General features: G+C 35.7%; 1 protein-coding gene across 15 annotated transcripts in view; it reads right to left on the bottom strand.

Annotated features, from left to right (window-relative positions):
* Window positions 1-15,208, bottom strand: part of LOC108973474 (neurofilament heavy polypeptide) — a 55,137-nt gene extending 39,929 nt beyond the window's left edge. For 9 of the 15 annotated variants that reach the window (XM_018940759.1, XM_018940771.1, XM_018940772.1 and 6 more), the window contains exons 1-3: window positions 15,012-15,208; window positions 11,698-12,270; window positions 11,263-11,606 (exon numbers count right to left, since the gene is read on the bottom strand). In XM_018940759.1, the coding sequence (XP_018796304.1) occupies window positions 11,263-11,319 (57 nt within the window). In that variant the 5' untranslated portion in view covers window positions 11,320-11,606; window positions 11,698-12,270; window positions 15,012-15,208. Of the gene's footprint in view, window positions 1-11,262; window positions 11,638-11,697; window positions 12,271-12,379; window positions 12,691-15,011 lie in introns of those variants that run through there. The other 6 variants (XM_018940764.1, XM_018940766.1, XM_018940760.1 and 3 more) reach the window with 6 other exon arrangements.
* Between the last annotated feature and the right edge of the window lie 1,570 nt (window positions 15,209-16,778).

The following is a 16,778-nucleotide window of genomic DNA, read 5'->3' as shown; positions in this document are numbered from 1 at the left end:
TATTGCTTAGTTCTCGTTTGCAGTGACTATTTTAGACAAAAAACTTTAGATTTAAAACATATTGAAACATTTTAAGCACCGCCTTGGCGTATACGTAACTCACCTAATACCATAATAGACAATTGTAATATTTTCAGTTGAAGTTAGTAGCTACCAAACTTATATTATATTTAATCAATTTGAACTTCGAGATAATGTAAATTATTAACAAAATAATATATAAACGAGTGTTTGACGGTGTTTGTAGAACAAAAACATAATTGACTGCGACAACTACATCGAGGTATCATATGCCAGAAAGAGTATAGGTTTGAGGTACACATTCAGCTATCTCGCTGTAAAAGTCTCTTGTAATTTTGTATATTTTCCGCACACTTAAACTACACCAACCCTTTATTATTGAGCAAACTTCACACAACTTTGCTATTACGTAAATGTATGATGACATGAGCTGGTTGAGAGTTTCAGGTAGCTTTTTATACCCTGAACAAAACATATTAATCTGATTATGAAGTTTGTAGCACCCAAAAGGAAACGTTGGAGTATAAAAAATGGGTTTTCAATAGAGCGCTACAAAAGTAGATAGGGACAACAAATGACGTTATATTTTTTCGCGCTTTTAGGAGATTTCTCTTGAGTAGGGTTTGCCATTTTATTACGGAAAGATAAATGATCCAATAACGAGTCGAAATTATTAAAACTTACTTCCGAAATTCGGGTTTTTCAATAAAAGCGCTACAAAAACTTTGTAAATAAAACAAAACAGTTTGGGATATTACTGAAATTCTATATTGCTGTGAAAGTACATTCGATGCTAGTATGTGTAGAAAAACCCGTTATAAATGATCAGCGTGATGAGCTGCGTCGATTAAGTCATATCCTTCTGTCCGTCCTCTGTATATACGTTAACCAGTTCCGAGGTTTTTTTACTCTCGCAACAAAGTTGCTAAAGAGAGTATTATAGTTTTGTTCACATAACGGTTGATTGTAAGTCCTAAAACTAAAAGAGTCAGATATAGGGTTATATACATATACCAAAGTGATCAGGGTGACGAGTAGAGTTGAAACTTGTCATGCGACAGTTGCTCCATAGCGTTTGCTACCTCATTAGTGCACACCCGGCGAGCATTTATTTTTCAATTTTCGTTTTTGAATCGTTACTTCCCCCCCTCATGTTCATATACAGAAAATTTGATCACGCCCTTCGGATTTCGGATTCTTTCAGCGTAATATGGTTGCAAAGGCAGCAAGTCAGAGCATGTGCTTAGCGCAGGTTAAGGATACCACAGCATTTGAAGGCTGTCAAAGTAAATGCCACAACAAGCAGCCATACGTCGAATTGAGTGGTAAATTATATAATCCCTGTTGCTAAGCACAGTCATTTTTAATTTTTTCCTATCTTCCTCATATATGCCTGTGTGGTATTTGCACTATAGCCGTTGCATGCATTGGTAGCTTTTCTTGCTTGTTGGCGGTATTATTTTAGCATTTCGCAAAATTTTTGTGCAAACATGTGGAAGCACTGCCAACTACTTATTTCTGAAGAAACTTTTCTACGCTTTGCTTGCTTTCAATTAAAAGTTTCTGTCGAAGTGATTTTTTCGCCCGAAGGACGGCCTATTAATGTCAGCCAAAGGGAGTGGGCTAATTTTCCACACGAAGAATTTGAAAACATTGCCAAAGTGTTTTAGTCAAAATATTGAAGAAAGAAAGGTTTGCTCATAAGTAGCTAACTATTTTGCTGTGAATTCTGCATTTACACTGACTCACTAGAATCTTATAATCATTAACCAGCAGAAAATAATATACTTTGTTAATCAATAAATTTTCAATTAACCACAGAAAAGGCTTACAGCATTTCAAATAACTAAAATTCTTGGAATTTATACTTTAATGACTACTCAAAAGCATTAACTAGACTGAAGTTTAATCTTAAAAATATTTGTTCATATTATTTTATATCATAAAACTTGTTCTTGTGAATGAATTTATTTTGATTTATAATTATTTATAATTAATGAAATTGTGATATAACCTGTATGTGACTAAGCTAGATTTCAGTGACTATGATTTCTTTAAAATGCAATTTTGAATAGCAATTTAAGATCACATTGTTTTTGAACTTCAGAGAGGCATTGAGATTAAAATAAAGGGATATGATTTATAAAATAATAAATTAAGCAATTGAGTTTGGTTTAACCCTATAGAACCCTAGAGCTTTAAACTTGTATGTATGTATGCCTACATAACTCTGCCAGTACAACTCTAGCAATTTTGTATAATATGAACAGTCAAAGTTCCGCTAAACAGATTCCTCTTCATGACACGTTCAGTCAAATAATAAAGTCTCAATTTAAGCCTTCATTATGTTTTATTAACTTGCAATAACGAACTCTATTAATCAAATAATTAATTAAAAAACTGCCGTACACTATGTGAGCTTTGAATGCTGCTTCATTGTTTTTTCACTCCAACAATCACAAATGATCAGCCATGAAGTACCACCTCAGTGCCCATCAATTTCGCAATCAAGCACAGTTCGCAGCAGCATTGACTGATTGCAGTTCCAACGACCAATCCATTAAAAGGACGGGAAATGGCCGTGCATCTACCAACGATCCAATGTATAAAATGTGCCGCTGTGTATGTTGTCCCCCCACTACTATATATTTAACTATGCAATTTGTGATTCACCCAACGTCTGACCCCTCTCAATATTCCGCTAGTGCTTGGTATTCGTGTAAATTGCTCTTCCATGGTTCGTTAGCAATTTCATTTTCAATTTCCCGCTTTTAACTAATGTGATTATAATAATTTCCCTTCCAGATAACGAATAGTATATAAATATAAATATAAGTATAGATGATATATAGGTATGTAGATATGTACATATATCTGTACCTGTTAAATGGCAGCGACAACAGCAAATATCAGAAAGGCCAATAAGAAATTGGGTTTTGAACGGCTTAACACAGTACTTGATTTACATATTTATGAGAAAACTTCATGGGCTGTTTGCAAAAAGCCTATGCAGGTGTCAAGCAGACCAAGAGCTTTTCTACGCGAAACCTCTGAAAACGAATGGTTCCTTTGCTCTGTCATTATTTCCAATCTCCATGATCACCAAAGTATCACTCTAGGAATTAGAATTAGTTTTCAGAGTTTGAGGTCGTTTATAAGTATTAGGCTTAGCGAGAAAAATATCGAAATGTTCAAGCTGACTCTCGAAAATAGTATTAACCGGTTAATATTGATAGGAACGGTCACAATCCGGATATTATATTAATTGGTTTTTAAGTTATTCGAAACAAATTAAGATCCCTAGCATGGCATAACATTCTAAATCGTTAGTTAGACGAAAGAGAGGCATTTTTTTTTTTTAAATTCATAGAATTCACTAAAACGAAAAACATTAAAGGAAACGCACGAAGAAGACTCCAGTGGTGCAATATCAGTCACTGACATACCCTTAACGATCTGTGACATAGACTAGATGTGCATAAAAGCCAAATTAATATTACATTTCCTATATTTTGCAATTAAATGGTTAACACCCAATTGGCTGGGCGTATCTGAGAAAAATTAAAATACTTCATTGTATATTAATCTTAATATAGATTTACTATATATTTTAACTAAATTTTGCTTATAATCCTGCTTACATAATTTAACGCTATGAAATCGCCAAAATACCACTTTCTGTATCTCAAGGACATCCTCCATAAACTTTCAATGTGGCCTTTGAAATTAAGCCCCAGTGATTTCCGCTGCCAAAAGGCTAACAAGCGCATAAATATGCATATACATGGAATCACATATAAAAATATGTACGCATATTATGTGTAGATGTACTATATAGCTAAATATAATAACTTATGTGTTCGGATTGCCGTCACTCACACCTGTTTAAGCTGCAAAGCTCTTCAATCCCAGACGATGATGCTCACTAGCTGGTGTGTAGTGGCGTAACTGAAGTGCTTCATGTCACCCAACAACAACAACAACAATGTTCTCAGCCGCCATTGAAGATGTTCCAGCACCTAACGACAGTCCAACCTGTGCGACACAATACGAAGACCGTGCAGCGAGGCTTCACTTTGTGTCACTCTCAGTATGTATCACTCGGCTTTGCAGAGCGTTACGTCTAATTTAATTTGGTTTTCGAAATGGATATAACAAATTGTATTTATTTATTTAACAATTTTTAGAAAAGAGCTTAAATGTGAAATTCAAAGTTGACTTTTAGTGAAGGTAAGTCCACAAAATCGCTTCTAATGTTTAAAATTATATGCTATAAGCACAATAAAATAAACGATGTTTATACCCTAAGTCACAATACAATGAACGTCTCAAACTTTTCAAAATCGTTAAAATAAGAAAAGAATTGCATCGTGTTTGCACTAAAACAAACCGAAAATCGTTAAAAGCAAACATTTTAAAATCAATTTTTTTATTTTGCGCGAAAAAGCAAGAAAAAACAAAAAAAATTTGTGAAAGAATAAAAATGCTCATAATGCCGATTACCGCACACGCTATGAGCGCATGCAATAACTGTTCGAAAAAAAGAGAATAAATGATTTGCACTTTGGAAGCAAAGCTAAAACGTGCGCTCATTTGCGCCAGGCAATGCTTTCATGCCAACCGACATTTCCTTTTTACTGCCTGGTGACTTAATGTCTAAAAACAACTGCTAAGAAAACAAAAGACGAAAAGACGTCGTGAAAACAAAATGTAATGAAAAGAAAAATCAAATCGAATGCGCTTGATTGCAAGCGTTTGCTTTAATGCGCCGCTTCCCGATGCATTCGGTTCAACGGAGCGACACAAGAGGGAAATCTGTGCAAGGCAAAACTACACTATGTGTAGGTAAAATATATTTTTTCTCTGTGGCATATTGTATTTGTTTTCCAAAGAAGTTCCTCCGGAAAGCTGCAAGGAATAATTGCAAAAACTCTTAGGTTGTAGTGAAAATTGTCAAAACAAATGCTTTGTGCATATTATGGTTGCTTTCCATAATTTTGCACCAATTAGATGAAGTTTCGTGGGGCTTAATATATTTAAAGCCAGTTTTCTTAACCACTATTTTTATGATATAGTTAGAAGTTATAGGTAGTTATGAACTTTATTCAAAATTAGAGTATACCTGCTCCGCGCTCTGTTTCACATAACTACAAGGCAAGCTGACAAGTTCATAACGCCTACAATAAAAAATATGTTGTGCAGCAAAATTCACTTTTATTATTCAGCATTAACTACCCAACTAATTGACTTAAAACGGAGCGGTCGACATTTATTTTCAATAAGCGTTCACTTGTAATGAAGCGAAGGCCAAAATTTTTACCGCAGCAATTTGAGGTGCGATTACTTTATATTTGTAATAATTTTTATTGATTTGTTGTTTGAAAAGCTTATCGAGACGAATTATTTTTGTCTTCCGCTTTTTCAAAGAGCACCAATTTTTTCGATTTCTTCGGCAGACATTTTTCAGTGAATATTTCGCGAATTTTTTTTTTCAAATACATAGTTGTGATCGAAAATATCCTTCGCCCAAATCTTAGAATTGTATCTCAAAAGCCAGTTTAAGGTTTTATGAAGATCGGTTGAATAGTTATCGAGAAATCTTGCCGATTCGACTTCAAAAACACAGTTTTGAGAACAACGCATTTAAATACGGCGCACTTCTGCGAAACTATTATTCAGATCAACTTGAAAATTTTATACAATATTCTATAGGTGTTGTAGAATTTAATTAGAATAATAGAATAACTCGATTCGACGAAAAATATATACATTTGTTAGACTTCTCTTGTATGTTAAGCTTTCCTTCACAACCGAACCGAGTCATTTGATAACCTTGCAAATATTGCAGTGTGACATGATTACAGAAACTTTTTATCACATTTCATTACATTTATTTTAGCAATACTTTTTCCAGGTTATTTTTATATTGTGCATTGTGCCCTAAACCGCATCAAAGTCGTGGAAGAAAATATACAAACATCCACTTAAAAAATAATCCCTTTTAAATTCACGCTGTTATCACCATAAAGTCCGCTGAATTATTTTAAAAGTTTTGAACTCAACGAATTGTTATACATGTAGGTGGTATATGCGGGACGAGTAGGTGGAAAACACTCAAACCGTGATTTTAATTAAAACCACACATTGTGTCAGTTGTTACATGCATACATACTGCAAGTTTGTGTTGCACGCTTTCGGGCGTGGAGACAGGTAGCAAACCTGTCATGCATTTTTATGGCATTCACACCTGCCTGCAATTACTGGAGATTACGAAAATGCTCTCTAGGGCAAATGGGAAGGCTGTTGTAACTGTTTAAAATTTTCATGTTTTGTACATTTTATTTTCATAAAAAAATGAAAGTACTCTTTAATAATATATGAAGAGTAATATATATGTCTTATTATTAAAAAATGCTTTCAAGATTTGAGTATATGCGATTTAAGTTTGTAATATTATATATCGCAAAAAATATACCGTTAAAACTTATTTTAGGCAATGAGCTTAAAAATTATAGCTATAACACGCTAACTAGTTATAAAAAGAAGTTTAAAACTAATTGTGGACTACTTTGCTTCTAACATCACCTTCAACTACTTAGCGAACCGTAGCATTTTTCCAAATAAACAGCTGATATTTTTTTGTTTTAGATGATGATAATATGCCAATGTCTTAACAGTTCCAAATAGATCAATTATATAATCTAGCTGTTAATTAAATATGTATGTTGTTTCAGCAATAAACTTTCAGAAACTCTCCTTTTGAACGAACTTTAAATAAATCGGTATAAGCGTTGAGCTCTTCCGACTAGTTCAATTTTAGTCAGCAATTTCTAGTTTGACAACGGTATTTTCAACACGTTTGACTAGTACCTTCTAGTATATCTATGCGCATACATAATAAAAATTTCTACAAATAAATTCCATTCTATTCAATGAAGTGGAAAATTTCACACTTTTGCTAACGCTTGGGAAAAAACTAGCCAAGCACCAGCATTTCTACAATGACAGCAAAAAACTGCTAACTTCGTTAAAAAAARGAGATGCAGGAAAACTCTTAAAAATATGCATATATACCCTATTATTCTCTGATATTTTTGCTTTTCGCTTTCCGCAGAAAATTATTATTAAATTGAATGTACTCTTTCGTTCACACATCCTTCTTTATGTACATGTATGTGTGCATCGAAAATGAAACTGCGGCTAACAGCAGTGCTTGCATGGAAGTATGTAAATGAGGTCTTTTAATTGACTATCATAGCGCTGTAAAAGTTTCGAGAGTGCGGAGAATACACTTCAGTTTATATTTTATATCTTTAAGCTTGGTTATTATGGTATATATATATTCATAGTATATGGTGTAAAAACAGCAAAATTGCATATGCGAAAAATATTTTACAGATCATTCAGACCAACCATGCCTAAAAAACTATGAGCCTTAAGAGCCAGAGATTTTTAATCGGTAGTCAAGCTGTTAAGGATTATAAAAATGTGTGCATAAATTCTCGAGACATAGAAATGAAATTTAATACAAAGTTAAATTTAATAGTATGGTCAGGGTTTGTGAAATCATCCAGATTGATTAACCATAGCATACGTGAGAGGATATATGCTCTAGCAAGGTTATATCCCCTACAACCCTTTATTTTCTCATCGAAATGTAACCTTTAGAAAGCTTTAGACAATTATGGTTTTTAAATGGATTCTAACCGACTCTTAGAGAAGCCCATCAATGTTTCTCATCTACATATAATACAGTAAGGCGATAGCACTTTTTCTAATTGCAATTTATTTGTCTTTTGGGCTATGTTATAAACTTGTTTACCAGTACCGCCAAAGGATCGATTCGAGATTATAAATTAGGTTTTAGAAATGGCACAATCGCACATTGGAAACGTTTAACGCTATCGAAAGCTCTGATGATTTTGAACTAAGTAAAATAATTTCTACCCAAACAGACATTGTCGGTTATTATGATTAAAAAATATGATGCGATAGCCCATAAAGTGAGTAGTTCTTCTATCCTTGATATACCAATCTAATTTCAGGAAGGATTTATTATTATATTTGGAAGAGAGTTCGGCCTACCAACAAACGTTTTTGTTTTCAATCGGAAGTTGATCGAAAAACAAAAACGTTTGTTGGTGGGCCGAACTCTCTTCCAAATATGGTGGATGCTGTGATGTTATCCGTAAGTGAGAATCTTGACCACTTCTCAGTAGCTGAGTGATATTATTAGACAAGATATTGGTTCGAACTACGGTGCTCCAGAGGGACAGAGTACACCACCGTGATCACAATCAAGCAAGTTAATTTTCAATATTTTGACCTATTTATTGTTATAAACAGCAACACCTGTCGCAAATGGTAAATTACAGCATTTCTTTATTAAATGTCAATCAAATCAACGAGCAGCTGATCGATAAATAATCAAATACGCCACTTTCCAAAACACATGTGTCACTGACACCAGACGCAGGGCGAGTGCACATCGGCATTGTGCTGCATCGCGGTGTCAAAAATGTTATGAATACCGCCAAGCCCACAAAACACAACAACAAAATGTCGAACTGCTCGAAATCATTATGCAAATAAGGTTTTTTATGTGCACATAACTGCATATAAGGCAGCTGACTATAGCACCGACATTTAATGCTGAGGTTACATTATCACACCGTTGCAGGATGAATAAAAAGGATATGCGGCACAACGAGAAGTATGTGCAAAGGAGAGAACAAGCGCGCAGTGCAGCTACGATTGCTGGCAAACTACCAAAGTGAATGAGCACAAACAGGGCACGCTGCGGCAAAGCCGTCGAAAGCAGCGGCTATATAGACACCACCAGACTAATGCAAGCATACATAAATACACGCTATCTGCACAGTTGAGCCGGGCCAGACCGGGTCACCACGTCGGCCGGCAGCGAGACAGGCACTCCGTCTGCCAGCAAGTCAGTCACTCAAACATGCACGACATGCAGTCAGTCAGTCAACCAGTTAGATTGGCTTGCATGCCGACATGTGATAAGGTTAGTTAGTGCAACTACCGGCAGCACAAAGCGCTTCGTCAAGCCTCGCCGACGATAATAAAATTTGGAGGGGAAAGTAAGAAAACAAATCGATTGAGTAATCTACCGAAAAGAATCAGCATATATATATATATAAGTATGTGTGTATACGGCTTATGTGCATACGCTTTTAGCCGGTATTAGATGTGTATAAGAGACATGTGCATACGCTTTTAGCCGGTATTACGCTTAGGAAGCGACAGAAAACCACCAAAAAGCAACAACAAACCGCAGCCATAAGCATGAATCACCAGAGCCGCTGGTGCACAGACACTTTTCACATGCTAAACATAGCCGCAAGAAGACATACATATGTGCCGCTGTACAACCCGAACGAGCCGTGCGGAGATTCCTTACAATCGTTAAGTAATAAAATCACTTGAACTGTTGTAATGCCAGGCGGCAGCAAACCGAAGCGAGCTCTCGTAATCGGTGCTTGTGCTTCATTTTTATTTTTGCTCAGTATCTATGTAAAAATAAATATGCACAACAAAAACAATAGCAACAGAAGCCGGCACCGCAATCGTCACGTTATAGCAGGACATGCACGACAACCCCATAAACGCAACGTGGTTGGTCGAGGACACCGACGTTCATGCGCGGCCTTCCAGTGAGTACTATATATGTATATATACAAAATGAGTAGTCAAAATGAACGCTTGCCTGCTGTGTGGTGCTTCACTATATATGCGCTCTCTTTCTGCCTTGCTCTAGCACTCTCTCTAACAGGCTGTATAAATATTCATTTCTGTGGGTGTTGGGCGCAAAGTGTAGTGTTGCCACTAGTCTTACACAAATAAAAGTAACCACTTTTTGACTTCGCTGCACTTTGTTTTTGTTTGTTTTGGCTACCATTTCACTTGTACGTACGCCGTTTCGTCCGACCATATGGTATCGATTTTTCTCTTATGCCGCATTTTTCGAACTTTAGACTTCTCGCCTTTGCTCTCACGTTCGTTTTATACTTGTTTTTTCAATATCATTTGTGTGCCTTTTGCATTTCATCACATCGTAATGTTGTTCCCCAAATTTATAGCAACCCCGACTACACTTTCCCTTAAATATTTCTCTCACTTAACCACATTGCCTTATGATTTAACTCGCACATTTGCAACACATTACGTTAAATTAAGAAAATTGCATAAATTGGAGCGCTTCAAGTCGTATGAAACATTAATAATGACATCAATAAAATTGATAATATATTAAAAAGCTTACTAAAAGTGGCACGTATTTAAGTATGTAATATATTAAAGCATACATTTAAGGGCAAATACATTTGAGGAGCTTTGGGAACATTTGGGTCTTGCGTTTACATTTCGTTTCATAAATTAGTTAGACATTTTTGAGCATCTCTAGTATATTCATAACATTTAATGTGAACAGTGTTTATAGTAAATTCATTTCGGTCACAAAAATTACCGTATTTTGTAATATTATTATATAATATAAGCAAATATTGTACTTATACATTCTACTAGATCGATTTTTTAAAATCCCATATCCATTCATGTGAATGACACCATCGGCACAAAGACTTTTTGTAGGTTTGTAAAACAAATAGTAGTTTTTTGGACGTCTTTTTTATTCACACCCTAAGTGTAAGCTTCACTTCTTGCTCAATTTTTCAGCGTAGCGGAGAGCGTTGAGGATATATCTAACTAGCATTCGATAGCCTGTGCATTCAAATCCCCGATTCTCGCAAGCGTATTGAGAAGCGAAACTTTGCTGCAATGTTTAAAACACTGTGAGATAACAATTGCTGATCCATTGCCAGTAAACTTATTAGTGCTGCGGAGTTTCGAAGAAAGCAGTTACTCTTACTTTATTGTCTACAATTAGAAACTTTTGCGGCGCTCACAGAGTTTTCAATATTTAATATCGACGATCATCTGTCTGTTCTAAGAAATTAATTTTCGGCCGCCATGGCAATTCATATTAAGCTGACATTTGGCGTCATTTGATTTCATTTTTTTTTTTGTTTTTTTTTCAATGACAAATATGTTGTAAGAAGCAATGAAAACTTGTCACGAACTGTTTATCATGCAATAATATTTTGAACTGTTTGCTATGGGTGCTGCTGATGAACATTAAAAAAGCTTAAATACTTATTTATTTACATCAATACATACATACATATATACAATAATGTATGGAATACATACTGCTCCACTCACCTTGTCGACCGGCATTGATGGGCACGCTCTACACAAATTCCAAAATGATCCGATCATAAGGAAGGTTTTTACTTTGTAGCACTAAAACTTATTCGGAACCAAACCACCAGACACAGAATTCCCGTTGGTTAATCAAAACGATGACGATGCCGAACACTAACCAGAAATGCTTGCACGAAACACACTGTAAATATCCACTATATTTCCGGCTGTTGGGGGAATAGGGTATCTAACGCTGTTAGGGCGTGGGTTAGTGGTTCGGTTGGCGCCGATTGATGCGGCAAATGTGGCGCCGAATATATTATTACGTCTTCAAATCCCAACCAAACGAAAACGACAGCGTTCTGAACAGACAAAATACACAAATACTCGGAGCTGGTTAAATATTTATGTGGGCATGCGTGTGTATGTATATTATTTAGAACTCTGTCTTACTTTTCGCGTTTCTATGCTTTCGAGCGGCTTGTAAGAACGTTTCCTTGACGGCGTTTAGACTTCAAAGTGACTTATTTTATTGCGTAGATGGCGTTAAGGAGGCGCAAAAACCCCGTTATGGCTGAGTACGCGTCGCTGAAGTGAAATGTGCGTAGTTTGTTTGCAGTGTTTTTGCCTTTTTTACTTTTTTTCTCAGCAATTCACTTTGTGTGGCAGTTGCAGAGACACAAATTCATATATACTCATAGATGTGTGTATGTGTATGTGTGCAGGTAGATTGGCAGCCAGATTGAACAACTGACGGCAACAATGTTTCGGCAACAACAACAACGTGTATAGTGATATTAAATTAAAACGCTTGTGTGTGGTTGTGATGTTTCGCTTTCAATTAGTACACATACGTATGTGTATATGTAAGGGTGTGCTCGTGCATACACTTCTAAATAATTCGTTTACGTATACAATTTGGAAGTAGTCTGTATGCAGATAGACTTGTGTGTGTGTGTGTGTGAAAACGTGTGGGCAGAATTGAGTTTTCTTCGGGGACGACGTGGAAAGAAAGTGAAGGTAAGACTGTAAAGGCAATTTAATTATTTATAGCCAGCGCCCGTGAACTATTGTCTTCTCCACACCAAGCGCAGAGGCTTGTGTGAAAAATCGCAATTTACTAACAAACACTCACACCTACATACATATGTGTTGCATATTTCGTAAATCGCACACGACGCGTTGATGAGCGCAATAAATTTGATTGCCTTTGGGTGTTCCGACAGTGACGTTGAATTTTTAATGCCGTCAAATTTGTTTCAAAAGCTGAGCGTGGCGCATGAAGAGAAATGTTGCATATTCCCTGGCGCTGAACACATGTACTACTATAGACAATATAGCCATAGATGATATCGGTATAGATTGCAAAGGTGTCAGAGCTAAACTATCAAATGGTGCATGTTAGATGATGGTGTGAAATGCCATTTTAAACAAATTTTTTTTGTTTTATTATTTTTGAAAATATTGTTCATTTATTAAAATATTAATTTACCAAGCATTTAATCGAAATGTTTTTACTTTACATTTTTGTTCCAAAGATAAGATATTCGTCTATGCAATCTGAACTTGTCACTGCTCTACGAATTTGGCATTACCTTTTCAACTCCTACCTATAATTATAACCGATAATTATATTCTGTTTACTGTTAAACACACTCTTTATCAAAATAATGTAAACTATTTCCTAGCAAAAACTAGATTTCATTACTAATTTAATACTGGTATTTTTCTTGCTTTTTTTATAGAAGAAACTTTACTAATTTACTATATATTGGGTAGTCGAAAAAGTCTTTCCGTATTTCTAATTAAATTTTTTTCTAATTTTGTTTTGTATTTATAATAATAAATAAATAAGCAAATATGTAACATTTTTGGGCTACTATTTTTTGCCACTTTTCCGGTAGAGACATTATTCCATCAGTGTAAACCGAAACTGATACAGCATTGTCTCCGTAAACTTCACAAATTTCATTGGTGGCTTAAGTGACAAACTTCCCTTTTTTGTACAAAAATTTCAAAGTAAAAGCGAACTACTTCATTATTTCCACTCATTTTAGAACAGCTGTAACTTTTTTTCAACTTTCCCGAATTTAATGTCTTTTTTGTTAAATGAAGCTTAAAATCTCACCTTTCCAACACTATGTGGTATGACACAATGTGAATGGTACTAGTGGAGAAATGCGACTACAACGGCATCTATTGACAAAATACGAGAAGATTTTTTCGACTGCCAAATATATTTTTCCTACGTAAAGCTTGAAGAATTGAATTGAGTATAGTATTTGTGAAAATCACCTGACCCAAAAAATTTGACATTGACCACTACATACATCCCATTTAAACCATTTCAAATTTAATTTTACCTTGCAAAGAAAAAGTATTAATATAAAACTTGAGACAACCCTCTTTCAAAAGAACCAAAAATAGAGGATATTTTATTGAACAAAGTTGGAATATTGAACGCCTATCACATCCTTAATATTTAGAGATTCGGTTTCACCTGCCGGAGCGCCTGCTAAAGTCTTCTCTAATATACTTTTGGAGCAAATTTCGTCTGTGCACAGATCAAAAATCGATTCATAAATAAAACGATTGTTACAACTATAAATTCGGCTTCCAAGGACCCGTCTGAAGAGATATCGAAAATTGCATTTTATTGAACCATAAAAACCTATTAATTTTTGTTGCTACATATTTTGCCTCTAAATATGTGCATTTGTATGTGTGAATATTTTCGATATTTACAAATATTGTCTATATATTGAACTGCCCAAAACAGTAAGTCTTCCAGATTGTTAAAAAGGATGGAAAATGATAGGCAAAGAGATAAAGTATTGAGGGATTTTTATATTTTTACTACCGAGTGAAGAAGAGACACTAAAAATTAATATATTTTCAAGTTATGCCACATACGCGTATATACGCTTTTTAGCCTAGAAGTAGGCAAGAAATTTACGACATAACAGCTGCTTATTGAACTGCAAAGCCCGAAGAGTTTCACAAACATCACATTTTGTTAAAATATGGTAATAAGCATAAAACCATTCAAAACAAAATCGAAATCCACATTTTTAACTTTGCACCTTGCAGTGCAAAAGACTGAAAGAAGCTTAGAAAGCATGCACACATATAAATAACATGACGACTAGGCGCCACTGTATTGGCATTCACGTACATTTATAATGGAACGGAATGTATTTGTAGTGGTAACAGCGCTGGCGATGGTGATCTCACACGCCCGTTCGCCGCTGCATGAAAATTTCCATTATGGTACACAAAAACGGTGCCATCAATTGCCAAGCCGTCTGCTTGCCTGCCTGCCCGCCGGATGGCCGTACAAGCTTTTATAATGCCGTCCGGCCTAACGCTCTGCTTGCCGTCTTCGTTACAAATCGATTTTTATCGTTTTCAAAACCTAATTTTTTCCACATTGTGCTTATAAAAATGAAACTACAAGAAATGATATGTTGTTCCGCAGTTAGGGTGTGAAAATGCAAATTTGCTTAGCTTTGTGGCAAAATCGATATGCCGTTGGACGAGCTAAGCGATCGACCTGCGAGCTGGCTGACTAATTTCGTGCATATTTGTTGGTCTGCTGCTTGGTTGGTTGTTTTCTTGTTTGTCCTACAACTTGGCGATTTGTCTGGCTGGCACCCAAATGTAGGCAATCAAATTGCACACTCCGTCAAACGCCTTGTGGATATGTCGCACTCATTCACACACCGTAATTTTCCGCCTATACTTTCACAAATTTCAATTTTTCTCACGGTTTCCGTAAATTTTAACTGATTTAATAATTATTTTCCAAATATCAATGCAAATCGCCTCAGATTTTCTGCATTTCAATCCAGATTTTCTGCTAAGTCGCAATTTACTTCTTGCTCTTCTGTTTTCATGAATTTTTTTCTTGGATTTTCGCTTCGCAACGACGCGTCCGCTAATGCACGATTAACAACACGACTCGACGACGGTACGAACACGACTGGTCCCTTTGCCAAATTGACTTTCAGCAATTTCGACAATCGCAGCTTGGCTGGAAGGTTGAATTGGCTACGGCAACTAGCGAAAATGAACGTCTCTCCGCCATCCCAAATAGCGAACGGGAGTGGTTTGTGTAGCCAAAATGAACCGCTCAAAGCAATTGTTGCTATTGCTTCCAATGACGGTGATTGGCATTGCCCCGACATGTGTTGTATTCGCATTCCGCTTTGTTGTTGTCACTGCTGATTGCCGCAGTCATATGGTTTGAAATCGCCGCACATGCAAAGCCCGATTTGGGCGCATACTGTACATACTTATGCCTTGATTTAGCTTCTTTTGGGCGAAGGCAAATCATTGCCCTTTTAGTTGTGTGTTTTGATGAGAAACCACGGGCGCAGAGAACGCACAAACATAAACGGAAGTTGTAAATAACCAGAAACGCATAGGAAAATGTTTTGTATACCCAGATTTGTATTGCTTGTTCCGCTGGTTTAAACGAAAATAAGGAAATGGTAAACGATAATAGGTTTTCCTCAAAATTTGCACTCTTAATCCTACCAAATTTATATCTTCGCTATATAACTATAATCCTATTTTCATTTAAGGACTGCACTGGGTTCAGTTTAAGTCGTGTATTTCTGCTCTCCCCAAACTATTTTACAGATTCAAATTGAAAAGGGAATCTTCATCCAAGTACAATGCGGGGATGAGCTGAAGATTTTACGCAGAAACACCTGGACAATAGTGCCAACTTAATCAGACCCGCGCAGGGACACTCTTGTTGGTGCTATTTTGGGACAAAGCTTTTCTTTAAACAAGATTTTATGGATTCAATGCCCTTCACCCAGCAAATTGAAACTGGATTGGACTTATTATTCATACATCTACTAGAAAAAGCTCAGCGCTTTTCCAGACGAATCGTTCCCTGTTATTTCTTACTTCAAAACCGCTTTGAATAGATAGTATTGTTCTGGTAACGTCGATCGAAAAAGCGGTGCAGGCTCGAATTAAGTCCGAGAGTCCAAGTTAAATTATCATACACAATTTTTCTCACGAATGTTGTCAGACAGTTTTCCCGATAAAAAATAAGCTATTCAGAAAACAAAAAAATTCAGACCTAATGTAACTCACAAAAATGAAGAATAATATTTCTTTGTAAGCCGAAAAAAAAATATACTTATGGTTCTAAAGTTTAAAAATCATTAAATTTTAATCAACTACAACTATTAAATTATTAAATGTTTGCCTATTTAAAACCTATGTATGAATGTATAGTGTGTATAGTAAATAAGTTTCTGTACCATCCACCAAATAGTTGGCAATTCGACCATACACGAAAGTGTACCAGAGAACTTAAAACCAGAGAACTTAAAACATAGAGAAGGTGCAGGTTCGATGTCGAACAATTTATAAGATTGTGACAGGGAATTCACCTCACAACCACAGAATTCCCGATGAGAAATGTTAACATTTTTAACAGTTCTCCACATACTCAAACAGAGAATATGAAGAGAAATAAATATATGTATTTTCGGCCTATAATGACATGCCAT

This window comes from Bactrocera latifrons, unplaced genomic scaffold, assembly GCF_001853355.1.
Source record: "Bactrocera latifrons isolate USDA-ARS-PBARC rearing strain unplaced genomic scaffold, ASM185335v1 scaffold_48, whole genome shotgun sequence".
NCBI classification, from domain to species: Eukaryota; Metazoa; Arthropoda; class Insecta; order Diptera; family Tephritidae; genus Bactrocera; species Bactrocera latifrons.
This window is presented reverse-complemented; position numbering and strand designations above follow the sequence as displayed.